At 38.6% G+C, this 27955-nt stretch overlaps 1 protein-coding gene across 2 annotated transcripts in view; it reads left to right on the plus strand.

Annotated features, from left to right (window-relative positions):
- The window catches only part of elavl2 (ELAV like neuron-specific RNA binding protein 2), a 51460-nt gene extending 23726 nt beyond the window's left edge, over positions 1–27734 (plus strand). For both annotated transcript variants that reach the window (XM_081384677.1, XM_081384678.1), the window contains 3 exons: positions 12280–12505; positions 12593–12631; positions 26809–27734. In XM_081384677.1, coding sequence (XP_081240803.1) covers positions 12280–12505; positions 12593–12631; positions 26809–27139 — 596 coding nt within the window. In that variant the 3' untranslated portion in view covers positions 27140–27734. The remainder of the gene's footprint in view (positions 1–12279; positions 12506–12592; positions 12632–26808) is intronic.
- The last annotated feature ends 221 nt before the right edge of the window (positions 27735–27955 follow it).

Consider the following 27955-nt stretch of genomic DNA (forward strand, 5'->3'; position numbering starts at 1 on the left):
CATGGGACCTTATTTCGGAAAAATATTGTATGGTAGTCAATGGCGAGAGACAACAAATATTTTGATCTCGTTTGAATTGTGCCCTGATTGACACATATGATGTTTGTCAATTTAAAAGATACATTTTAAAGTCAAGAAAGTCGCAGTTTGATGTAAAACTGTTGAGGTATAAGACTGTGAAAATACGTAATTACAAAGACTACAAACCCAAAAGGCGCACACGTGACGTCATACCTTTTCTCTCAATGAATGAAGCTAACTTTACTGAAGCTAACATCTGTCGTTTTTTCTATAGTCTTACATTATAATCGTAACGTTACGCCGTCATGCCTGAGTGTTTTGAGCCAGAATACACACATACGAGCAACGGATCTTGTGACGTACATAGTGCGAGACGAGAGATGTAGTTCATTGAGCGATTTTCACATAAAACTAAACGTTACTCTTCTGTTTTATGACAAACTGCGACTTTCTTGACTTTCATAATTATCTTTTAAATTGACAAACATCATATGTGTAGTTCAGGGCACAGTTCAGACGGAATAAAAAGATAAGTTATCTCTCGCCATTGACTTCCATACATATTTTTTCCGAAGTAAGGTCCCATGAGCCGGAAGCGGAGGGGCGGGACTTAGGCTCTCTATTGACCCTTCGCAGGGAGTTTGATTGACAGGCGATCTGACCAATCATAATCCGCCATACGCCGAATCTGCCATTTTTGTCTGACAAAGCAGTCAGGAGAGTTAGTAAATTAACGTTGGAGGATTTGAACTTGAAAAACTGTGTGTACCGACGTCTTTCAGCGGTTAAAACAACATTCCTTCTGATGTTCATTCATTTTTATTTGATGCTATAAATTAACTAGAAGGAAGAGATGATCGGTTCACGAGCAGCTTTAAGAGGCTCTACAGCGATCTGTCAGACACATTTAAGAGCCACAAAATGGTATTTGTTTAAATTTCATTAATACATGACCAAATTTGAAAGTTGAGACTGTTTCCTATCAAAAGTAACCTGGTCTGTCCTGTCTGTCAGCGCGTTGTCAGTTTCCCCTCTGCTCCGCGATGTATTTTACACTGCGTGAGAACATGGTGAGGCGTGAGAGAGGCGTGGCTTGTCGGACATAGCAACAGTAACCAAAGGGGGCGGGTCTTTGCGAACGGTCAATTGGATTAAGATCTGGGGAATTTTGAGACCAGGGCAACACCTTGAACTTATGTTTCTCAAACCATCCCTGAACATCGTGTGCAGTGTGGCAGGGTGCATTATCCTGCTGAAAGAGGTAGGTGGCATGTGTCAAATTAACGTCCACATGAATAGACGGACCCAGGTTTTCCCAGCAGAACATTGCCCATAGCATCACACTCCCTACACAGGCATGTCTTCGTCCCACAGTGCATCCTGGTGCCGTCACTTCCCCCAGGTAAACGGCACACACGTACATGGCAGTCAACGTGATGTAAAAGAAAACGGAAGTCATTCAACTAGACGACCTTCTTCCACTAAACCAAGGTCTAGTTCTGACGCCTGTGTGCCCATTGTAGGGGCTTTTGATGGTGGACAAGGGTCATCAAAGGCACTCTGATTGGTCTGCGGCTCCGCAGCCTCATATGCAGCAGAATGCGATGCACTGTGTTGTGACTCATTCCTCCCACAGCTTTAATTAAAATTGTGCTACAGTAGACCACCTGTTGGGTGGGGTCGCAATACCGGGAGTAACCCACAAGCCTTACCGTTTCAGAGATGCTCTAACCCAGTCACCTTGCCTTAACAATTTCCCCTCGTCAAAGTCGCCCTGATCTTTATTCCTGCCTATTTCTCTTGCATTCAACACGTTGATTACGATAACTGATTGTTTTGATTACCATCTGATCTACCCAGTCCTTAAAATGTGGCTTTGTTAGATGATCAACATTAATCACGTCACCTGTGATTGGTCATAATGTTTTAGCTCTTCAGTGTATGTATGTGCATTCTAGTTAGTGATGCATCAAAATAATTTTTTTACTGAATTACCGAAAGCAAAATTCAAGTTCCTTTTCTGTTGGTCACTTACTTTAACCCTCTGGGGTCTATGGTGTTTTTGGGGTCCTTGAGATGTTCTGACATGCCCTGACATTTTTGCTTTTTTCAGTTGCTTATAAACATATTAATGGCAAAAAAAAATTACACACTATTTAGCACAAACAGGGCTACCATGAAATGTGAGCAACAAGAATGTACATGTCTGCATTTTTGAGAGAATAATGTTTATTAGGGCTGGGTAAAAAATATCGATTTCTCGATTTTAATCGATTCTCATTTTTTATGAAACAATATCGATTCTTAAATCCCAAGAATCGATTAGTCATCCTGTTTTCAGTTGATGAATGAATGGATCATTGTTGCGCACATCCCATCCAATAAATCACAATAATCTTTGTGCTTTGTTATTATTGATATGAAACAAAGTCTCAGATTTCAAATTACGTCCATTTTCTTACGAAATTCAAAAACATAATTACCGTTTTGGTGCTGTGGCGTTAGATCGCTCCGACGCAGCTCAGCTCAAGTGAAGCAACGGAAGCAACTCTTCCGCCTTAATAATACCAGTTACAGCGCGAAATAAACATGAATGAGCTTCTGAAAGTGTGTTAAAAGATAGAGTAGGCTACAACTTATCGAAGTCCGTATCATGTCTCATGGAATCGCTCAATCAGTGTTTCAACCGTGCAAAGACATTAGTAAACAATGTCATGTAACGACACATTTACCTCAGAAAAAACATATCCAGTGACCATAAACTCGTTAGTCAGCTAGAAAAGTTAACTCTAGAGAGGATTGAGGAGCATTTTGTTAAATATATGCACCATATTATATATTCATTATAATTTTTAATGTTCTTCAATATTTAATGCATGTTTGAATAAATCTGGAAAGTTTATGACAGCCATCATTTAAAATTTTATATAATTTCATATCTTTATTATTATAAAAATAAATAAGTGTATTTTAAGTGTTTGTATACATCAGTTAATTTTTACCTTCAATATTATAGTAGGCTAATGAAGCCTATAGGCTACAACTGACTCCCATGGTTTACAGCATTAAGAGATTTGTTTTCCTTCAAAAATTTGCAATGTATTGTACCTGATATGCAAAATAATCGATATTGAATCGAATCGTAATCGTAATCGAATCGAATTACAAACTTGTGAATCGAAATCGAATCGAATTGTGAAATTTGTGTCAATACTCAGCCCTAATGTTTATGCATGGTTATTGAAAAAACTAAAAACTAAAGTTTCTGAAATTAGCCCATAAAACACATTCTAAATATGTGCCAATAAGACTTTTGTCTAAAAGATTTCATTGCCTAGTGTTTTTTCTTCAAAATAAAGTGAAAATCACCCTGCCTTATCATTCACATAACACAATACATTGATTTGAATTTTGCAAAGCACTTTCTGTTTGGAAAGGCCATATGTGGAGTGGGCGTCAACGGTCATGTATATGTAGTGGTTCACACCCGAGGAGACAATGGGGCCTGCATACTTAATTAGCCATTCATTCAGGTGAGTCATTGAGCCACAAGAATGCAAGAGCAACAGTTGGAAGCATCTCAATTCTTTTTTATTTTTCCACATATTGTGCTTGCAATTTGGCCTATAATATCCAAGGAAAACATGTCTAGTAATTGTGCAGTTAATTCTCATACTGTATTTTCAGTTTTGGAATATTTATCCTCTCCCCAAATTTGTCAATAATAAAACACAATAAAAGTTATTTAAAGAAAAGGCTTATTTTAATAATTTTAATAGTTTTAATACCTTTTAATAGTTTGTTTACATCTACCTTGTAAATATATTTTTTTATTAAAAAGGTTACAATTACAACAACAATTCAAGTGTAATCTTTCTTTGTAAAAACTAAAGTATACATTTTATCATACGTATTTCAAAGTTAAGGATTTGATTGATTATTTGATAACTTTATTTTTGACAAAACATATTATATTTAACAAGCAAATATTGGCAAACAAAAGCTTATTTGAGGTGGCAGATATTTTACAGTAAAAATGTATACCCCTAATCTATCCAAAACTAATCAACGAAATGTTGTCTTTCATATGTCTGTAACATAGGTCTTTCATTTTTATTATAAGAAATATAAATGTTAATTTGCAGTTTAATACGTTGCTTATACAAATACATTTTATTTCAACATATTTTAGTCGATATTTACAGTGTAGCAATACAGTTTGCTAAAACCGAAACATTCATACACAAACAGAAACGCCTGACTGTAATGTTGTTTTTATGAAATATTAGGGCATATAAATGTTAATTTTCAGTTTAATATGTTGAAATAAAATGTAGGCTATTTGTATAAGCAACGTATTTCTGTCGATTTTTACTCAACTCAGTATAGCAATACAGTTTGCTAAAACATCATCATTCATTCACACAGAGACACAATTTAAATTTAAACTGTCTTTTTGCGAGCTGTGATAAACAGCGCGCATCTCTGCGGCTGCCGTTCATTCATTCACAGAAACGTGATTAACTTGAGAAGGAAAAACAACTTACTACATATTCGGATCCTCTCTCCTGTAATACCCGCACTCTGAGGTTGATTTTCCATAATTAATATTTCTCACAGCGCTGCCAGATGGTGTAAACACGTAGGCTACAATGATCTGAATAAACTTGTTTTCTCGGGCTGATATGGGGGCGTTCACAGGTTTGCTTGGATTGCCTCAGTAGTTTGCGTTTGGATAGCACGCGCTCTCCGTGGGCGGAGTCACATTACATTTGAATTAGCTCTAATGAGATCGACTGGGATCGCTCTCTTTTAATACAGATTTCACAAGATGAGAATATTTGTTTTTTATATAAATTACCTCATTTAAAAGCATAGAATTCAAGCTTCATGTCTGTGTATCTGTATGTCTGTTTGACTGAGTATTCGCTGAGTTATGGTTCATTTTCGGACGCGTTTCAGAATGGTCTTCACTGAGAGAGAGAAGGCAGAACTCGCATCACGTTTATTTTTCTTTATTTGCCAAAAAGCACAACACTTTGTTTTTATTGTGAGTATACACAAAAATAATACACATTTAACAGAATCGATTGATGTATGAAACTTGCTTGTAATATCAAAGTCCACAGAGCAAAATTAATTTCTTTTGAACTGAACTGAAAAAAATCGAGCTGGTATCGCCGGCGATACCGTCGACCCCAGGGGGTTAATGTTGTCAAAATGCCAACACTAGGGGTCGCCCCAAACACCTCTCACATATTCAGCTTGATTTCGCATTCTGGGCTCAAGAGGAAGATAAAGTGTCACTCACAACATTGGAGGGCGGGCTTATGCCTTCCAACGCTGATGATTTTAAGCATGATTTGCAGTCTGAGGCAGCCATGAGCATCGGGCTTGAGTAGTCTCTGCCTCCCTGTCCTGAACTCTTGCGGCTGAATGATTGGTACCTGTGGTCGGAGCGTGACATTGCGCCACACTGTTCCATTTTTTTTTTTACTGAAGTGCATGAGGAGACCTTGAAGTCGTGGAAGGCACCTCTCTCTGTCAGAACATGCTTTGCAGGCTCCTCCGTCCTCACTACCCTTGATGGTGGGGCAGCACGGGTGTATAGTGTGCTATTGCGGTGTATTTATGCCTGCAAAAAACACTGTCACCTGGTGGAATCAGCTGAGGCTCCCCTCCAAGGCATGCAAGTTTGCCTAGTCTTTCATAGCAAGGGCTTACAATGCTGCTGCCCAGGCCACCTCGCATGCTGTGGCCATCCTGCAAGAACTGCGTTCGGTCACCGACTATGCCCTTCGTGCTTCAAAAGTGCTTGAGTAGGGACTGGGTCGGGTGGTGTTTCCATTAGTGGTCCAGGAGCGCCACCTATGGCAAGACTGTCGAGGACTTCTAGCAACAGCTCTTGACAGTGAAGAAGCAGACGGAGGCAAAAAAACACATCTTGCCTTGTCGCAGGTTCCTCTACCCCCGAGAGCCAAAGCTCCGCCTGGAGCGTTAGCCAGACCCCAGAGGTCGAGTTGCAGGAAGGTAGCACTGCCTGCCCATTGACAGGATACTAAGGCTGCTTTCCTGTCCAAAAATTATTTATGGACAACTCAGGCAACTAGTGTGTGACGATGCCATCACTCAGGCCAGAGTCCCCTCTATTAGGCAGCTTTATGCCTTGTTGCGGTGCCTCTTCACTACATGGAATGCTTCCTGAGATGAAGACCCACAGAGTTGTGGCATCGGGTCTGTGCTTACTTTTCTTCTGCAGGGCCTGGAGAGGCACCTGTTGGGCTCCACCCTAAAGTTGTACGTGGCCACAACAGTTTCTAACCATGACACGGGGTGGCAGGTCCTTGGGAAGCACAAACTGATTGTGAGATTCCTGAGAGGTGCACAGATCCCTTCTTGGGATCTTTCTTTGGTCCTTCAATCCCTGCAGAGAGATTCATTTGAGCCCTTGCAATCAGTTGACCTTAGCACCCTCTCTATGAAGATGGCCCTGATGATTGCGCAGACCTCCTTCAACGGGGTGGGGGACCTACAAGCCTTATCCGTTAGTGACTTGTGTCTGGAATTTGGGGCAGCCTTCTCTCACGTTGTCTTGAAACCCCGGCCTGGATATGTGCCCAAAGTTCCCACTACTCCCACTACTTGCAATCAATCCCTAAAGACCCAGCCCTGTCTCTGTTGTGTCCAGTGCACACTCTGTGAATATATCTGGATCGAACGCAGAGCTTCAGACAATCTGAACAGCTCTATCTGTTAAAGAGGTCAGCAGAAGGGGAAGACTATCTCCAAAAAAGAATGGCTTGCTGGATTGTGGATGCCATTCTCTGGGCTTATCAGGCCCAGGATGAACCTTATCCTTTGGGAGTGAGAGCTCACTCCACCACGGGCATCGCAGCCACGTCAGCTCTAGCAAACTGTGCTTCATTAGCAGACATATGCAGAGCTGTGGGCTGGGCTACACCCAACACTTGTGTAATTTTTTTTTTTTGTGACGTTTTGTAATCTTTGCATGGAAATTGTTTCGTCTCAAGTCTTGAGTACTAACAGGTAAAACTCTGACAAACTGTTTGTAGTGCTTGCATTAGCACCTTTTCAGGTCCAGTTATGGTTTTCCTTAAATGGTAAACCTTAGGCCAAGGGTCGGCAAGTAAGTTTGGCTTCAGACCAAAAAATAAATAAATTGCCACTACGTGGCGGGCCAGAACATAGTCAAAGGATTAATTTTATTTTATTAATTGATGAAAATGCAACTAGAATTGTCTGGGACCGACTGTTACAGTGTCTTTTGTATCTGGTAGTGAGCTGTTACTCTGTGATAAATCCTGTAGTAGGACGGTCATTAACAAAAAGCCACATTTGTGTGGTGGTGTCCAGGTTTTACACTGGATAAATTAATAAAGCAGTAGTGACTTTTGGCTGATAATCGATAATTCTTTATATTTGAAAGCTGATAACCGATATATTGGCCGATAAATCCAAATCCAATTTTTTTTATCATTTTTGAGAGCCTGATTACGAAAACAGTCTCATCATTAAAAGCCATGTCCCAAACACACAATTATAATGTTCTCGTAATCATTTTATGAAGTTTATGTGACAGACTTGCATGTTCCACTTTACTGTATTTTCCTTTTTTCCAATCATATTTCAATCATGTTGAACAGCGCGCATCTGAAGTGTCTCAGCTGAAGGAAATAAAACATTATTTATTGGCTTTAATATATCGACCTCATTTTCTTATCGGGCCGATAACGATAACATTAAAAATGAACATATATCGGCCGATACCGATATGGTGGCCGATATATCGTGCATCGCTATTAGCTTCTTATTTATTAACCTGTTAACCGTTGCCAGAGCGCGGGCGCACTGAAGCGTTTTTTTTTTATAAATAGTTCAAAGTTACTATCAGATTTAATGTTATACCTTGACAAACTATACATCATTACAAAGATATAAGACTCAAGTTTCAGAATTTGACCACTATTGTATTCTGAGAAGCTTATAGCGACAGTTATTTCTTAATTTGTGTCAGGAGTTATGAAATGAAAAAATGAGTCGATACCTTTGATATGAATTATGCGCGTCAGCCGCTTTCATTCATAAAAAAAACTCCGTGCCGTCGCCATGACAGCGATACACAAAACAACGTCTTTCCGGGCTTTTAGCTAAAAAATGTGCAGATTTGGAGAAATATTGATATATTCTCATAGGTTTACATCAGATTTCTATAGACAGGAATAATATTTATTGAATTTGTACCCAAATGCGTCGATGTAATCATTATGAGCGTTTGCATACTCTGTTAATGTGTTTTCAATTCATACTAGGGCTGTTTTCGACTAAGGATTTTCATAGTCGAATCTGATTCGTTAGATTTTGCCGTAGTCGACTGATAGTCGAACCTTTTTTTTTTCTTTTTTTTTTTTAGATGGCAGCTAGATTTTTTCCATTTCAAACAAAAGAGCTAAAAAACACATATATATCACACATATATCATAACATTTCATAAACATGAGGAGCAATATGAGAGAGAAATTTGGTGATGGTTGTTTAGGTAGGCCTACATTAAATCACGTAAAGCTTTTTAACGCACATGAGAACCGTGTGGAGTCAGCTTTTTAACGCACATGAGAACCGTGTGGAGTCAACCCACATGCCCTGCTGAAAATGTGAAGCAACGCTTAATATCAGATAACGTCCATAATAATTGGACTCTGGGTTCGATTTTTTGACCATTTTCAGTGGTTATGAGGAGCAATATGAGAGGGAAATTTGGTAATCGTTGTTTAGGTACATTAAACAACGTAAAGCTTTTTAACGCACATGAGAACCGTGTGGAGTCAACTCACAGCCGCTCCGCAGCCCTGCTGAAAATGTGAAGCAGATTTTTGAATACATTTTTATTTATTTACATTAGTAAGCTACAGGACATCGTCTTTCAAAACATGACCTGAAAAAATAAAATAAAAATGGTACCCAGCCCTTCTGAAAATGCGAATGCGTCTCTGTCCCCAGCACATTTCAAACCAAACTGACGCCCATGTATTCGACTATGAGGTTCATAGTCGAATCAGACCTCTCCGAATCGAATCGTCGAATCCTCGACTATTAGAAGTCAGCCCTAATTCATACCAATAGCCTGAGGGCGCCCTCGCCGCCCTGTGCACAGTATTAGAACATGAAGAAGTGCCATAATCATGTGACAATCCAGGAAGCCTCGAACACACACGCAGCTAACAAGAGATTGCGCTGTAACTATGGCTGTAACATGGAGATACAGTCGTTTTGAAGACAATAAACATGTTTGCTATGATATTTGAGTTACCTGTGTTTTTCAATCCATGCCAGGTATTTCCATAATAATAGATTATATTTATAATGTAATGCTAATCGATATAGACTATCATTGTGCAGAACAGTATACAATAGTATATTTTCTGTCTGATTTTTTTATCTGAAGCCAAATTAGATCACAGAAGATTATTTAAAATACTCGATTTGCTTTATAAAAGTAAGTTTATAAGCACAAACATGGTTTTAATCTCATAAATTGTCGTGTATTGATGGTGTGCTAAGCTAACATGCTAGCTAGCCCTAGGTGCACCTGCCACCTAGAAGTTATATTTTTATTATTTTTTGAATGCTTACTGAAATGTTTCTTTATTCAAGAAATGCATTTAAAACAGTTTAGAATGTAAGGGTGAACTTTGAGAAAAGAAATTAGTGACTGAAACCATATGAATAGCCTGTGAATAGCCAGTCGTTAGTAACTATAATGCAGACAAAAGAAATGCATATTTCGAGCCATAACCAGGCTGGAGAGGTGTGAATGTGTTCAGGGGGAGACTGAGACTGAATGGGGATCGTTTGCACCACAAAACAATAAAGACAATATACTGGATAGATGGTTAGAAGATGACAATAAACATCATCAGTAGCATTTTAGCGTCAAATCAAAATAAAGTCACATGACATGGTCTTGAAAAACATTTCACTAAATACAGAGTTTTGGACTTATTATCTTAAGATTTTAAACATAAAATGTTTTGACATGTGGCATTAGCTGTAGTGCATTTCTAGATTGCTCCAGGGCCAACTTCAATTTTATTTTCATGAGGATGTTTCATAAAAAATAATTTCTAATAACTTTACAAAACTTTGAAGCTATTTATAACAATTTTTGTCATTATGACAATAATTAATTCTACATTACAATAAACTGCCAGGTGTCAGCTTTCAAACGAGATCATACTTGTGCTTTTAGTACAAAGGGTTCATGAACTGTATGTTTCAGTTTGGGTATGTCATTTCTTGGGATTTTTCAAAAGTGGGGTTGCAGCTTAACAGGTTAAATCCAGGCAATTGATGAAACATTGATTAAAATTAAGATACAATTTATACAAAACGAAATTCACTTTAAAGAAAGTTTTTCTTCAAAGCAAAACTTAATGAAGTGGTCAAAATCATTGTGAGTAACTGTTGCTGTCATGACAGATCTATTTCAGAACCAGCTGCTATCAAAATAATCTGGCCCCTGCCCTAGGCCACCCTTCTCCATCATTCAGCACTATTGCAGTAGATGAGTCCGGTAGAGGAACTCACTACCAGGCCCATTACTCGCGGTATGCCCCTTTTTAGGTGAACCCTTGTAATCTGGCTAGTGCTCTGTATGTAGTGGTTCCTTAACAGTGACCCCATACAATGTATTCTTTCACTGTTTAGTGTCCCTCTCTGTGAACCCAGTGTCCTCCCCCTGGATGGAGCTAGCTCTGTCAATAGTCACTGTGAAGCTGGTAATCCCCCTGGTCAGGGGGAGCCCACCACAGGGACTCTTCCCTATGTAGTATTCCCCTCTGGTCCATAGATCTGGTCATAGATGTAAACGCTTCCTAACGTTAACAACCAGGTTTACTCGGCCATAAAATGAGGTGAGGAAGGTCCCCTTGATAATCCCCATTGCACTGGGCGAGTTGCGAGTTAGTGTAGCTGCACTTGCTGTTGGCACGCAGAGGACCCCTATTTTGTATTTTAATACCACTTCAAAAGTGATTGACAGAAATAAAACTTCTCGATGTAACCCTCGTTCCCTGATAAAGGAAACAGATATTGTCCCTCCTGACACAACTTGAACTGCCACTGAGGGGTTGAGGTGCGGTCTCGTCTCCTCAGAGCAAACCTGAAATACTGTATACACCAGTAACAGATGTTTTCATTTTGCCGAAAACTAAGTTTAATAAAGTCAAATAAAAACTGAGTTGTATTTAAGTATTTAAATTGCACAAATCTCTCTCTCTCTCTCTCTCTCTCTCTCTCTCTCTCTCTCTCTCTCTCTCTCTCTCTCTCTCTCTCTCTCTCTCTCTCTCTCTCTCTCTCTCTCTCTCTCTCTCTCTCTCTCTCTCTCTCTCTCTCTCTCTCTCTCTCTCGCTCGAAAAAAAAGAGAGAAAGAAAGGAAAGGAAAAGGAAAGGGGAAGGAAAGGGAAAGGGAAGGAAAGGGAAAGGGAAGGAAAGGGAAAGGGAAGGAAAGGGGAAGGAAAGGGAAAGGGAAGGGAAGGAAAGGGGAAGGAAAGGGAAAGGGAAGGAAAGGGAAAGGGAAGGAGAAAGAAAGGGAAAGAGAAAGAAAGGGAAAGGGAAAGAGAAAGAAAGGGAAAGGGAAAGAGAAAGAAAGGGAAAGAGAAAGAAAGGGAAAGGGAAAGCGAAAGAAAGGGAAAGGGAAAGAGAAAGAAAGGGAAAGAGAAAGAAAGGGAAAGGGAAAGAGAAAGAAAGGGAAAGGGAAAGAGAAGGAAAGGGAAAGGGAAAGGGAAAGAGAAAGAAAGGGAAAGAAAGGGAGAGAAAGAAAGGGAGAGAAAGAAAGGGAGAGAAAGAAAGAAAGAGAGAAAGAAAGAGAGAAAGAAAGAAAGAAAGAAAGAAAGAAAGAAAGAAAGAAAGAAAGAAAGAAAGAAAGAGAGAAAGAGAGAAAGAGAGAAAGAAAGGGAGAGAAAGAAAGGGAGAGAAAGAAAGGGAGAGAAAGAAAGGGAGAGAAAGAAAGGGAAAGAAAGAAAGAAAGAAAGAAAGAAAGAAAGAAAGAAAGAAAGAAAGAAAGGAAGAAAGAAAGAAAGAGAAAAGTTGCAGTGTTTCATGGTGTGTCTGTTTCCGTGCCCTGTTAATCAAATTCTCTCAGTTCAGTCTATGGTACAGCAATTATAATTTACCAAATTTGTTTGTCACAGGACAGGTCCTAGTCTAGTCAGATTTACAGTACTTTTTTGTGTTGTTCAGGCGTGTCCAGAGGTGTGGGCTTCATCCGATTTGACCGGCGCGTTGAGGCTGAGGAGGCCATTAAAGGTCTGAATGGACAGAAACCACCAGGCGCCACTGAGCCAATCACAGTGAAATTTGCCAACAACCCCAGTCAGAAAAGCAGCCAGGCGCTGCTGTCTCACCTGTACCAGTCGCCCAACAGACGATACCCAGGACCGCTGGCGCAGCAGGCCCAGAGATTCAGGTACCCGCACACTGGTTCAGGTTCACTGCACTGGTGCCGACTTTAACTTGAGCGTGTTTTCATTTTATGTGTGTGCGTGTGTTTCAGGCTGGATAATCTGCTCAACATGGCATATGGAGTCAAGAGGTATGTTACTTTGTGCTGCTGCTTGTGGGAAATCAGTTAAAGCAATGTTTTAGTGATTTTACTGTGGCAGGGCTCCAGAATAAGTCTACTTTTATAGTATCATAGACATTTGTAGATCATGATAACCACAGGTTACACCATGGCAAAAAGTAACAATATGGTTTCTAACTTTTTTTTCTGGAAAGTCACACTTTGCTTTAAGAGAAAAAAAAATTCAAAAGTTGCATTGCTGTTTGTCACATTTGATTATTTCTGGATATAATAATGTAAAATACCGGTGAAAACTAAATCTTTATAGACCATTATAAATACTGTAAACATGTATTTAAGTTCCCTCCTCTCCACAACAAGTCCTTTAAAATTACCTGCGTTTGCGAAATGGATAGCGCATTAAACTTGGCCTCACTTACTTATCTCATTCAGCACAAATGAAGATGTGCATTTTGCGCATGTTTTACTTGCTTGACATTTAATTGCATTATTTAAGATGCTGTGGAATATAAATTGCAGCAAAGTTTCAGATGATAAAATACTGTAACTTTTCTTCTGGTATATTGGTTCTATAAAACTGGTATTTCTGTCATGACAACTCTCAGGAGAGATTGGCATGGTGATGGATATGGCAATGTGCAGAACAAGTACTGAGACTTGCTACTGCCAATACATTCACAGACATTCCTGTGAGCATGTAAGACAAGCAGGGGGTAAGACATGAGAAAAGTGCAGAGCCCTCCCCCACACAAACATTTTTTCCAGATAGTTAACCCCCTGAGGTCGGCGGTATCGCCGGCGATACCAGCTCGCTTTTTTTTTTATCAGTGTAAAAGAAACTCATAAATACTCTGTTGACTTTGATTTTCCATAGGAGTTTCATACATCAATCGATTCTGTTAAATGTGTATTATTTTTGTGTATACTCACAATAAAAACAAAGTGTTGTGCTTTTTGCCAAATAAAGAAAAATAAACATGAAGCGAGTTCTGCCTTCTCTCTGCCAGTGAAGTCCATTCTGAAACGCGTCCGAAAATGAACAATAACTCAGCGAATACTCAGTCAAACAGGCATACAGACACACAGACGAGTAAAAATCGACTGAAATATGTTGAAATAAAATGTAGGCTATTTGTATAAGCAACGTATTAAACTGCAAATTAACATTTATATGCCCTAATATTTCATAAAAACAACGTTACAGTCAGGCGAAATATGAAAGAACATTTTGTTGACTAGATTTGGGTACAGTTTTTACTGTAGAATTTACTGCCACATCAAATAAGCTTTTGTTTAGCAATTTCTATATATATAAAATACTATTTTTGTCAAAAATAGTCATCAACTAAGATGTTAGCTGTTCCAATGTAGGCTATATTCAAACTAATGAATACATAGATAAAATGTAGGCATATAATCATTTTTTTTACAAAGAAAGAGTACACTTGAAATATTGTTGAAATTGTAATTGTTGTAATTGTAACCTTTTTAATAAAATAGCAAAACATATTTACAAGATAGATGTAAGCAAAATCTTAAATGGTCAATATAGCCTAAGTCGTCTTCTAAATATATCTTTTGTCCTTGCATTGTGGCTCAGTCAGTGTCACACCTGAATGAATAGCTCATTATGCAGAGTGGGTGGGACATTGGATTCTCAGATGTAAACCACTCCTCGTTCACGCCCCCCCTCGCATATTGGCTTTCCAAGCAAAACCTGTTTTACATCAATTTAAATCAATGTATTGTTTTTTGTAAACGATAAAGCAAGACTATTTTCACATAATTTTGAGGTCAGAACTCGAAGCGACAACATCCATTAGTCAAAAGTCTTATTGACACATATTTATTATGAGTTTTGTGGTCTTATTTGAGCAACTTTCATTTTTATTTTTTTCAATAACCACGCATAAACATCATTATTCTCTTAAAAATTCAAAAATATACATGCATGGTGATCACATATTTTGGTAGCCCTGTTTGTGCTATATAGAGTGAATTTACACCTTTGCCATTAACATGTTTATAAATGCGTCGCGTCTGAGCGCGTTGTTGTCTTTGGAGCTCCATCGATTGATTTATAATTCTTGATTTCTCTTTAAACTCACTTACAACGAACATTTTCTACTTTTCCTCACCTCATAGTTATAACGCGGATTGTTGAGCAGACGCGTCTCAAGCCTTGTGATCCAACGCTGGATACTCTTATAGGTTACGTCCGTGGATCACGGCTGAACGCGTCTTCTCCGCACTCATTTAAGTTACAAACAAACATTTTTTCGCCTATCGTGCGTCTACTCTACACCCGTACCACTGAAAAGACGGATTATATCCAAGACTTAAGCCATAAATTAGTATTAATATTGATAGCACCACTGGTAGCGTCGTTGCTAACTTAACTTACTGTCCATCTGTTAAAATGGCGAATATATCAAATGTAAGTAGTCTACCTTTTGGTGCAGGTGAGGACACATTTGAGCTGCACGCGGTGCAGTCTGAGCTGGAAGCTGTTGAGAAACAGATCCACGACCTTTTAGTAAGAAAAGCCGAGCTGATAGACCGGCGTTTGGCTCTCGAAACATCACGTGCCGAGGCACACAAATCAGAGATTAATGTTACTAACCCGCTGACTCCGACCTCGTCTACTCCGTGCGTTCCTCAACATCGGTCCCGAACGTCGAGGTCGCGATCAGCCATGGTCTCGTTCACTCCGGCTCCAACATGCCATCACGAAGCCTGGATTTTTCCGCAGCGGAAGTCGCGAGTCAGGTCTAGACCAAGAAAACTCTCTCCGACCCTCCCGGTTTTCGAGATATCCACACAAAACCGCTTCTCCCCTCTTCGCGAAACAGAACGCGATGCTGTGATCATCGGCGATTCCATCGTTCGACACGTACACGTTACGTTAAATAAAAGTAAGGTGCATAGTCACTGCTTTCCTGGTGCTCGTGTTTCTGAAATCGCTGCTCACGTTCCCGAGATTCTGAACGAGCGCGTCGGAACCGTGGTCCTGCAGGCGGGAGGGGCCGACATCAGACTGCGCCAGACGGAGGTTTTGAAGAAAGACTTCAGGAATCTGATCGATACGGTACGCAGCACATCGCCTGATATAACGATTATTGTGTCAGGACCGCTTCCCACGTATCGACTAGGTCATGAAAAGTTTAGTAGATTATTTGCGCTTAATGAATGGTTAATGTCATGGTGCAATGAGCAGAAACTTCTCTTTGTAAATAATTGGAATCTGTTTTGGGAGCGTCCTAGGCTTTACCGTGCTGATGGCTTACACCCAAGCAGATTCGGATCGGATCTTCTGTCAGATAACATCTCCAAAATGTTAAATACCTTTTGACTAGTAAACAAAAGTCCAAATCATAGTCTCTGCTGCACCAATTTAACTGATATAAATAGTGTAGAACATTGCATAGAAACTGTGTCTATTCCTCGTTTAGTGAGATCAAATCATAAATCTACTGCAGGATCTAGAAAAAATCTAATTGTTATTAAACCAGAAAATGTTGCTATTGGTAATCAAAAACAATTTTTAAAGCTAGGTCTTCTAAACATTAGATCACTCACACCTAAGGCAGTTATTGTAAATGAAATAGTCACAGATAATAGCTTCGATGTACTTTGCCTTACTGAAACCTGGCTTAAACTAAATGATTATTTTGGTTTAAATGAGTCTACTCCAGCAGGATACTCCTATAAGCACGAGCCCCGTCTGAATGGTCGTGGCGGCGGTGTTGCAACAATCTATAGAGATTTTCTCAATGTTACTCAGAAAACAGGTTATAAGTTTATTTCATTTGAAGTACTTGTACTAAATGTTACGCTCTTAGATGTTCGAAAAACATCCCTATTATCTCTAGCCTTGGCTACCGTATATAGACCGCCTGGGCCTTACGCTGATTTCCTAAAAGAGTTTGCAGATTTTCTCTCAGACCTATTAGTTAACTTCGATAAAGCATTAATTGTTGGAGACTTTAATATCCATGTAGATAATCAAAATGATGCGTTAGGGGCTGCGTTTACAGATTTATTAAACTCCTTTGGGGTCAAGCAAAACATTACCGGACCGACTCATCGATTTAATCATACACTCGATTTAATTATATCACATGGAACCGATCCAACCGATATAGATATCATTCCACAAAGTGACGATGTCACTGACCATTACATGGTAACTTGCATATTACGTACTCCTGTAATATATCATGCTGCGCCGCGTTATCGATTAGGCAGAACAATCCTTCCATCCACCATAGATAATTTTTCAAACAGCTTATCGGATCTGTCTCAGCTGCTCAGTGAACCCAAACAAACAGATGAACTTGAGGAATTAACTAGCACTATGAGCACCATTCTCTCTGGATCATTGGATATTGTTGCGCCCATTAGATTAAAAAAGGTCAGAGAGAAAAGTAAAGCACCATGGTACAACAGTACTACGCGTATTCTAAAGAGAGAAACCCGTAATTTAGAGCGTAAATGGAAACAAACCAACTTAGAGGTCTTTAGAATCGCATGGAAAGACAGTATGTCACGTTATAAAAAGGCCCTAAAAGCGGCCAGGGCTGAGCATCTACGCAAACTAATAGAAAACAACCATAACAATCCTAAGTTCTTATTTAACACCGTGGCGAGACTAACAAATAAACAGATGTCTCCTGAACAAAGTATTCCATTACAGTTTAGTAGTAATGATTTCATGAAGTTCTTCACTGAGAAAATAGAAAACATCAGAACCACAATTGTAAATGTTCAATCCTCAATCGCGCCTTATAATTCAGCCTCAATTATCACGCCGCAAGAACAATTACAGTGCTTTTCAACTATAGAACAAAAAGAGTTAAATAAATTTATCATTTCCTCTAAAACAACAACATGTTTATTAGATCCCATACCAACTAAACTATTGAAAGAAGTGTTACCTGTAGTGGAAGAGCCTCTCCTCAATATTATTAACTCGTCTTTATCTTTAGGTTATGTTCCAAAAACATTTAAACTGGCAGTTATAAAACCTCTCATTAAGAAACCACAATTAGATCCGAATAATCTAGTAAATTATAGACCCATTTCAAATCTACCTTTTATGTCTAAAATACTAGAAAAAGTTGTGTCCGCTCAACTGGGCTCTTTCTTACAAGAAAATGACACCTATGAAAAGTTTCAGTCTGGATTCAGGCCGCATCATAGCACTGAAACTGCGCTCGTTAAAATCACAAATGATTTACTTTTAGCTTCTGACCAAGGCTGTATCTCAATACTAGTTTTACTTGATCTTAGTGCTGCGTTCGATACTATAGATCATACAATACTCTTAGATCGACTAAAAAATTATACTGGTGTTCAAGGACAAGCATTAAGCTGGTTTAGATCGTATTTATCTGACCGCTACCATTTTGTTTATTTAAATGGAGAAAAATCTATCATAACTCCAGTAAACTATGGAGTGCCGCAGGGATCTGTGTTAGGCCCTCTATTATTCTCAATATATATGCTACCACTTGGAAATATTATAAGGAAACATGGAATTAGTTTCCATTGTTATGCTGATGACACTCAAATCTAGATTTCATCATGGCCAGATGAAAACGCTAAATTATCCAAATTGACAGAGTGTGTTAAAGATATAAAAGAAAGGATGACGCATAATTTTCTTTTATTAAATCCAGACAAGACAGAGGTACTACTTATCGGTTCAAAAAACCACCCACAAAACCTCTCACAATACAACTTTAACATAGTAGGATGTCCTGTTACTTCATCCTCTACAGTAAAAGACCTGGGTGTTATATTAGACTGCAACCTGTCTTTTGAAAATCATATTTCATGTTACAAGAACAGCCTTTTTCCACCTTAGAAACATTGCTAAGCTACGTAATATGCTATCAGTTTCTGACGCAGAAAAGTTAGTTCATGCATTCATGACCTCGAGACTAGATTACTGTAATGCGTTATTAGCCGGTTGTCCTGCATCCTTAATAAACAAGCTACAGTTAGTCCAAAATGCCGCCGCTAGAGTTCTAACTAGATCAAGAAAATATGATCATATAACACCGATTTTATCATCCCTACATTGGTTACCTATAAAGTCCCGTATTAATTACAAGGTATTGCTACTGACTTATAAAGCCCTAAACGGCTTAGCTCCAGTCTATTTAACCGATCTTCTATCGCCCTATAATCCATCGCGCTCTTTAAGGTCACTAAATTCGAGGCTTTTGGTCATACCTAGGATATCTAGGTCCACCAAAGGAGGGAGAGCATTTTCACATTTAGCTCCAAAACTCTGGAATAGTCTTCCGGATACTGTTCGTTGCTCAGACTCGCTCTCCCAGTTTAAAACTAGATTAAAGACGCATCTCTTCAGCCAGGCATTCATATAATACTTTTAATCCTACAGTTAAATCCGACCTCTAGTTCATAAACGCCAGAGGAGAACTGGCCCCCGACTGAGCCCGGGTTCTCCCAAGGTTTTTTTTTTTTCTCCATTAGGTCACCTGATGGAGTTTTTCGGTTCCTTGCCACTGTTGCCTTTGGCTTGCTCAGTTGGGGATATTTGGGGATATTTAATTAAATTAATCAATCAACGATACTATTGATCAGCATTACCGAACGTAGACGTTCCACTAGAAACAAACATTGATGTATTGTTCTAATTTATTACTGTGAAGCTGCTTTGATACAACCTGTGTTGTGAAAAGCGCTATATAAATAAACTTGACTTGACTTGACTTGATAAATAACTGAAAAAAGCACAAATGTCAGAGCATGTCAGAACACCTCCAGGGCCCAGAAAACCGCTCAGACTCCAAAGGGTTAAAGGCTGGACAGACAGTTGCACAGCTTTTCCCAGTCGCTTTAGATTTTCAGTTTGGAGCACAGTTGTGCAATACATTTGTAGAGCAACTTTTCACCCTGCACAGGTTAAGAAATAAACAACACAACCATAGACACACCTGCTGTTGAGTGAGAGGACAGGCTGCTGCATAGCCAGATATGCATATCTGTACATAGAATGAACATAGGCAGGACAAGATGGGACAAAACACACACCCCAAACAAGCAGATCTACCACCAAGACCTATGAATTAAAAAAAAAATTTAGCATAGTTTTAATATCTATGTGTTCCTATGCTACCTTGCAGAATGGCTTAACACTAGTGGCCTATGATTATGTGTGCCTGGGCTACCATGCCGAAATGTGCTTAGCTCTAGAAATGCGCACTGTGTTCTCATTAACAATAGGTTGCAAGCCAATAGATGTGAAATGGAATGATTGACAGATGCGTAAGGCCTATCATTAAAAAGAGACTGAAAATCGACACCAATAGAGAGCCTAAGTCCCTCCCCTTCCGGTTGACCACCATGGGACCTATTGTACACACATGATGTTTGTCTATTTAAAAGATACATTTTAAAGTCAAGAAAGTCGCAGTTTGATGTAAAACTGTTGAGGTATAAGACTGTGAAAATGCGTAATACAAAGACTACAAACCCAAAAGGCGCACATGTGATGTCATACCTTTTCTCTCAATGAATGAAGCTAACTTTACTAAAGCTAACGTTTGTCATTTTTTTCTATAGTCTTACGTTATAATTGTAACGTTACGCCGTCATGCCTGAGTGTTTTGTACCAGACTGCACACATACGAGCAACGGATGGTGACGTACATTGTGCGAGACGAGAGATGTAGTTCATTGAGCGATTTTCACATAAAACTAAATGTTACTCTTCTGTTTTATGACAAACTGCGACTTTCTTGACTTTCATAATTATCTTTTAAATTGACAAACATCATATGTGTAATTCAGGGCACAGTTCAGACGGAATAAAAAGATAAGTTGTCTCTCGCCATTGACTAAATAAGTCAATAAGGTATTCCGAAATAAGGTCCCATGAGCCGGAAGCGGAGGGGAGGGACTTAGGCTCTCTATAAAGAATCCCGCTCGATCCCCCTTCCTCTCCTGCGTCCCGCCGTCGGACTGATTTCATAAGCGAGGACAGTACAGTAGTCACAGTACCTCTAACTCCTCAAAGTAAACGGCCTGGGGTGGAAAGTTGAAATATTGTATTGAGTAGGCATGTGCCGGTATCAACTTTTCATGCTGCGATTAATTGATTGAGTTTTTACCACGGTATACGGTATTATCACGATATTTTAATTGCTCAAGAGAAATGAATGGATTGGTGGGGGGGATGTAGAAAAAAAACTACTAATAGTTTTTTAATAAAAACATTACAATAGTGATTGTCAAAACATTTGGTAACTAAATAGAATTTTACACAATTTTCACGCTTTCAATTCTTGGGATTTGATTTCAATCTTGATTCAGTATTGACTTTTTGGATAAATATTAGGTAGGCTACAGTAGATAGACGTTAATTTTTCTCAAGAAAAAATATATCTCACATAATGCTTTAAACATACAGAGAGCCCTGTCAGCTGGTATTATTAAAGGTTAAAAATTAACTAATTAAATTAAATATAATTTGGTTTTCATTGTAATAACAATTATGACACAAGTAAAAATATAATACAAATGTAATATAGTGCACATATTGTGCAAAATACTCCTCTCTATAGCTATTTTTGTCTAGTCAACTAACGTGTTGGTCATTAAATGGCTTTCCTGAGGTAAATGTAACGTTCTGTGACATAATTGTTCACCTGCAGTTTTATTAACCTCTTTCCGTGGTTGAAAAACACTGAATGATCGATATTATGTATGAGGCATACCTTTCGGTAAGTTGTAGCCTACTGTAACTTTAAATAAAAAGTAACAGATGATCGGTTGAACTGAGGCGCTACAGTGATCTGTCAAGTCACATTTACAAGCACCAAAACAGTATTTATTGTCTGAATTTCGTAATAAAATGGACAGAACATGAGAGCTGAGAATTGTTTTCATACCATAATAACCTGCTCTGTCTAGTCTGTCGGTCTCCGTGTCCTCTTTGCTCCGCGATTTTTCTCTGCGTGAGAAACTGCATGTGGCGCGAGAGCGTTTGAAAAGTGTCGATTGCGTGAGTCTCACGCTGAATGCGTATTGACAGCTCTGCTTTTAGAAGGGGGATAAATCGTCGGCAGCGTGCCTCCTTCCGCCATGCTTCTTCTCCATGTGAGGGTTGTTTACATTAGACTAGAGTGCGCACTGCGCCGCATGCACACAGTGCTAATACATGTGGGGATTGTTTACATCAGAGCGCGCACGTGTTTCGCGCAGCATACGCAGTGTTTGTTTAAGCGGTTGATGGAAAATAAGCTAATACGCGTTCTATAAATATAAATTCTGATCTATTATTTTTCACGGTATTTTGAAGTGCCCACGATAACAATATCGTGCATTTTCATTACCGCGATTTATCGCATTACCGAATACCGGCACATGCCTAGTATTGAGTTAACTTAATCCTCTGGATTACCTTAAAATGCTCCGTCATTCATGGTCACTCAGATAAGAGGAAGACATCATTCAGCAATGCTAATTATAAAATGCTCAAGTAATGCTGAACAATGAATCTAAATAAATTTGAAATCGCTGTGGCTTAGTGATTATGAAAGTGCTGCGATTTGTGGATTACTAATAAGTGCGAGTCTGGAGGCGTTTATTTATTCATTCTCAGTGTTGAGAAACGTAGCCTGCATGCGTTACGTTATTGTGTTAATAACTAAAGTGCCTAACTAGTGCGTTAGTTACTTATGGATTGAAAAGTACTGTTGTATCAGTGCTGCGCGAACTCTCTCTCACAAACACAGACGCGCGCACACAGAGAATATAATTGTAAAATGAAAATTGACGGGCTAAGTTTAAATTTTGTTCTTGCTTGTGTTTTTTTGTCAAAATGTCAAAGCATTTTGTATTATTCATCCGTGTTTTTAAAATCCGTTAAATGACGGACGTTTTACTGTTAACACAGCCCTCATATGTCAGATTCGTCTAACTTATACTTGATTATTCCTTTTAGAATAAGTGATTCGTTTTGCTATTATTGAACTCCTGTCTATTCATTGTCAACTGTTTTCTATAAATGTGTTTGTATTGGCTAACATGTATTCAGCTAATGCGTGTCCTGTTTAAAATGTGCAATGTTCAAATGCAAAGACAGCACGACACAAATAGAAGCCCCTTTTTCTGTGGGATTTAGTATCATATTTGGATATTGGAATAATAAATTAAGTAGCCTATCTTAAATGTACACTCAATGTGTCTCATTCATGAAACATTCGTAAATATACGAGTAAATATGTGAGTGATTTGACCTTCTCAAACTCTTCTCCTGATTCACAAATACTTTGCAAACGTCAGATGTGATTGTGAAATGTGTGTTAATGAATTCCAATCAGTCGTAAATGGGACGCGCGTGCACGCTCATTCTCAATTACCATAAATCCCGCCCATTAAATCCGACTGACAACTATATATGGGCATCATATGACACCAAACGAAGGATTTCAACATGTCTTCTCAAAAGCGAATGAAAAAGAGATTTCTCAGATGCAGAAATTGAAGTTTTATTATCAAAGCATAATTTATTTTCAAGCATACATAGTGGCGTATCAGGTCCTAAAAAAAGGAAGCTTGGCAGCATATTACAGATGCAGTTAATGGAGTTAATGTGTAAATATGTGTAAATACCCGATTAAGGTGAATTAAAGGGGTCATATAATGGTACATGCACTTTTACAAGTTGATTGCACTGAAATGTCTGTTGGCAGTGCCTGTACACAACCATCCTATCATGATAAAAATCCATCCAGTGGTTTTGTTTTAATCTCCTTATATGTTTGACCCTCTCTGAAATCAAGCCGTTCGATATTGTGACGTCATAAGATCGTACGCCCCTCCCGCTATTGTGAGTGACAGCCGTGTTTCAACACAAGACCCGCCCTGAGCAAGCTGTGACAGCCGTCGTCATAGTAGTCCGCCATTGTTGATATGCTGGAGTAGAATGGCATCTACGCGATAGTGGTGTTCAGTTCTTAGATGTAATAAGGAACACAGCAGTCATTTGGATGTTCCTAAATCCGAGCCGTTGAAGAAGCAGTGGCTGAGTTTTGTTTTTGAAGCGATATGCCCAAAGGATTGACGCGGGGATTCCCTCACAGGGATTCCCCACGATCGTCTGTGCTTTCCTGTTTACGCGAATCATTTCACACCAGACAGCTTTACAAACGAGAAAAAACGGATCGGTACCAACGTGTTCCTGCTGAACCTCCAGAAGATGTGAGTGTAATGTTTTATTAACCTTTATATTAGTATTTATATTAATCTTTGCGAAATTTGCCAGCCTTGCTGCAGGCTTCACGATGAATGCATCTAAGGTTTATACTCAGGGTACATTACAGCATGATTTCTATGTACGACATTCTCAATATATTTCATAATCCCACGTTTATAATGAACAACGCGTGGTTATTGTGTGTTGAAACGGTGTACGCACAGAACAGAGGGGCGGGGTGAGCAAAGCTCATTATCATTTAAAGACACATGCACTGAAACGGCGTGCTGAAAACAGAGCTGTTTTTGACCAGGTAAAATGAGTGTTTTCTTACAATACTAATGAGAATTTTTAATTAAAGTATATTACAAACTTTTAATTTAGACCCTAAAGAATCATATTAGCTTGTACAAAAATGGCATTTTATATGACCCCTTTAAAAGGCAGCCTTATTAATGAGCAAAACGTTCGGATGTTAAACGCACTATTTACGTGTGGCTGGTAGGAGCAGGTGTAGATTTCTTTCGTACCAACTAACATTTGGAAAATACGAACATTTTAATGAATCCGAAAATTTACGCCAGAACCACTTTACACACGATCTACACAAAAATTCGTTCTGCTCGTGTTTCCTGAATGAGACCCAATGTTCCTATGTTTTTTTATTTATTTATTTTTAATGTTTTCTAGGGGTTTCTTAATTTTAGACTAGTTGACCAGCACACATTATATAACTGATGAAAATAAGTCATTTTTAACCTTCTTGTCATATTGACAACAGCTTTAAGTTGTCAATGCTGGCAAATGACCATGGTATAAGCGGTGTAATCCACAGCTAGCTGTGCATTAAACTATTTGAATGAATGAATGTACCATATACAGTCATGGTCAAAATTGATGGCAACCCTGATAAATATGATAAAAAATGGCTGTAAAAAAATAAATCTGCTTTGTTTATCCTTTTGATTTTTCCTTCAAAAAATTTGCAAAAATCTAACCTTTCATTGAAGTAAAAGAACTGAAATTGGGGGGGAAATCACATTATGAAATAAAGGTTTTCTCCAACACGCTGGCCATAATTGTTGGCACCCCTAGAATTTTATATGAGAAAAATATCTCTGAAGTATATTCCCATTAATATTTACATTTTTAAGCACACCAGGGTGACTAGGAACATGAAATTGTCCAGCTATGACTTCTTGTTTCACAGGAGTTTAAGTATGAGGAAACACAAAGGCCAAATCCCCTTAATCATCCATCACAATGAGGAAAACCAAAGAATACAGTTCTGATGTGCAGCAAAAGATTGTTGAGCTTCACAAAATAGAAAGTGGCTGTAAGAAAATAGCTAAAGCATTGAAAATCCCCATTTTGACCATCAGGGCAATAATTAAGAAGTTCCAATCAACTAAAGATGTTACGATTCTGCCAGGAAGAGGACGTGTGTCTATACTGTCTTAATGCACGGTGAGGAGGAAAGTTTGAGTGGCCAAAGACTCTTCAAGGATCACAGATGGAGAATTGCAGAGATTAGTTGAGTCTTGGGGGTCAGAAAGCCTAAAAACAAAACAAAAAAAACCCCTACATCCCCACATGATGTTTGGGAGGGTTTCAAGAAAAATCATCCTCACTCCTCCAAAAGTAAACTCTAGCATATTCAGTGGTCAGACACGACTGGATCTTCAAAAGGGAACGGATTCTGTGGTCAGATGAGACTAAAAAAAGGGATTTTTGGCAGCAAACCCAGCTGATGTGTTTGGTGCAAACAGGGATGAAGAGTACCCCATGCCTACGGTTAAATATACTGCTGGATCTTATATGTTGTGGGCCTATTTATTTGCTGGAGGTCCTGGACATCTTGTTCAGATACATGGTATTATGGATTCTAGCAAATACAAACAGATAAAAAATCAAAACCTGACTGCCTCTGCTAGAAATCTTATAATGGGCCGTGGTTGGATCTTCCATCAGGACAACAGTCCAAAACAAACATCAAAATCAACACAAAAATGGGTAACTGAGCACAAAATGAAGCTTCGGCCATGACCGTCCCAGTCCCCTGACCTGATGAGTGGGCTGAACTGAAGAGGAGAAGCACAAACATGGATCTGGGAATCTGAAGGATCTGGAGAGATTCTGTGTGGAGGAATGGTTTCTGATCTCTTGGCAGGTGTTCTCCAAACTCATCAGGCATTATAGGTGAAGACTCAGAGCAGTTATCTTGGCAAAAAGAGGTTGCAGAAAGTGTTTAATAACAGGGTGCCAACAATTATGGCCAGCGTGTGTTGGAGAAAAACATTTATTTCATAATGTGATTTACCCCCCACTTTCAGTTCTTTTACTCCAATGAAAGGTTCGATTTTTGTGAATTTTTTGAAGGAAAGATCAAAAGGATAAACAATGCAGATTTATTTTTTACAGCCATTTTTTTTATCATTTATCAGGGGTGCCATCAATTTTGGCCATGACTGTATCTCACGAAATACCATGGTGTTGCATTTAGTGTTACTTCAGTAAGTCCACGCTGGAGATTTATGGATTGAAAAGCCTAATAAACAAATGGTTTCTCGTTTTCAACATCACTTCTGCTGAGAATGTCAACACTGTTTGATCTGGCTAAAGTAGTTTGTTCAGAGACATTTGTGGTTTGTATCAAAATGATTAAACTATCCAAATTGTACATGATGCACAGTGAGTAAATGCATTAATGCTCCTTTTATAATCACTAAATCTGTCACTCGCTGCAGATCAACCTGAGCTTGCTGAGGCATTAAAACTTATTTACATTGTCTGCATCTTAATATAATAAAAATACTAATTGTTTTTAAAGATGTTAATAGAAATGAACGTGTTGCCCTTTACTGAACAGTACAGCTTCTTGGCAGTGTACTACTGTACCATAGAAAATGATCTTCATTTTAGCTGAAATGCTGTTTTTGTTTGTTTTTGGCAGTAGATTCTCACCCATGTCCATTGATGGGGTCACCAGCCTGGCGGGCATCAATCTTCCGGGTCACGCTGGTACGGGCTGGTGCATTTTTGTGTATAATCTGGCGCCAGACGCCGACGAGAACGTCCTCTGGCAGATGTTTGGCCCATTTGGCGCTGTGACTAACGTAAAGGTCATACGAGACTTCAACACAAACAAGTGCAAAGGATTTGGCTTTGTCACCATGACAAATTATGACGAGGCTGCTGTTGCAATCGCCAGTTTGAATGGGTACCGGCTCGGGGACAGAGTTTTACAGGTCTCGTTCAAGACAAACAAAACACACAAGGCCTGAATGAGTGAAGACGTGCAACGTCATGCAAACATGACTCTAATGACAGGAAATATTTCATGTTTTTTTTTTCTTTCTTTTTTTCTTAAAAGTTTACTTTTTAAAACATACGTTTAAAATATACGTTTAAAGATTTAATTAGAATAACAGCCGACTGTTAAGTGTGTTTGTTTTGGTGTATAATGTGGATGGTGACCTCCATGATACGGAGATGGAGAGCGTTCCCGTGTTGGTGTTCCCATCTCTCCTCATGAGCTTCTGCGGTGCAATCCACTGCATAATGTACATGCATGAATCTTTAGTTTGACCATTTCAGTTTTCTTTGTGCTAATGACTCTCTTTATGTTAAATATTTAAATGACTATTTTTGTGTTAAATATTTAAATAAGTATAAAACAAGATGTACATGTTATTTTTTGTTTAAAATAATTTGGGATTTTTGTTTTTATTGTTCAGTACATCAATAAATGCGTTAAAGGGAAGACATTCTGTATTTTGTTTAATGCAACTTATGTTCATTTTATTGTACGTATTAGGGCTGCACAATTTGGGGAAAATCCAATTGTGTTTAATTAAAAAAAATTGTCATTACAATTTTAAAAGGTGTTTTTTATTATTATTATTATTATTATTATTATTATTACTAAATAAAATGAAAAAAAGAAAGAAATATTACTATTGTAATTTTTATTTAAAAAATCATTAGTATTTTTAAAAAATCTAACAGTATAACTTTAAAATTACACTGTTTTTACAATACTATACATTTATTTATTTTTTCATTTTAAAAGGTTAAATCATCAAGCTTTTCTTTTGGTG

This window comes from Scardinius erythrophthalmus (assembly GCF_964197995.2).
Source record: "Scardinius erythrophthalmus genome assembly, chromosome: 14".
NCBI classification, from domain to species: domain Eukaryota; kingdom Metazoa; phylum Chordata; class Actinopteri; order Cypriniformes; family Leuciscidae; genus Scardinius; species Scardinius erythrophthalmus.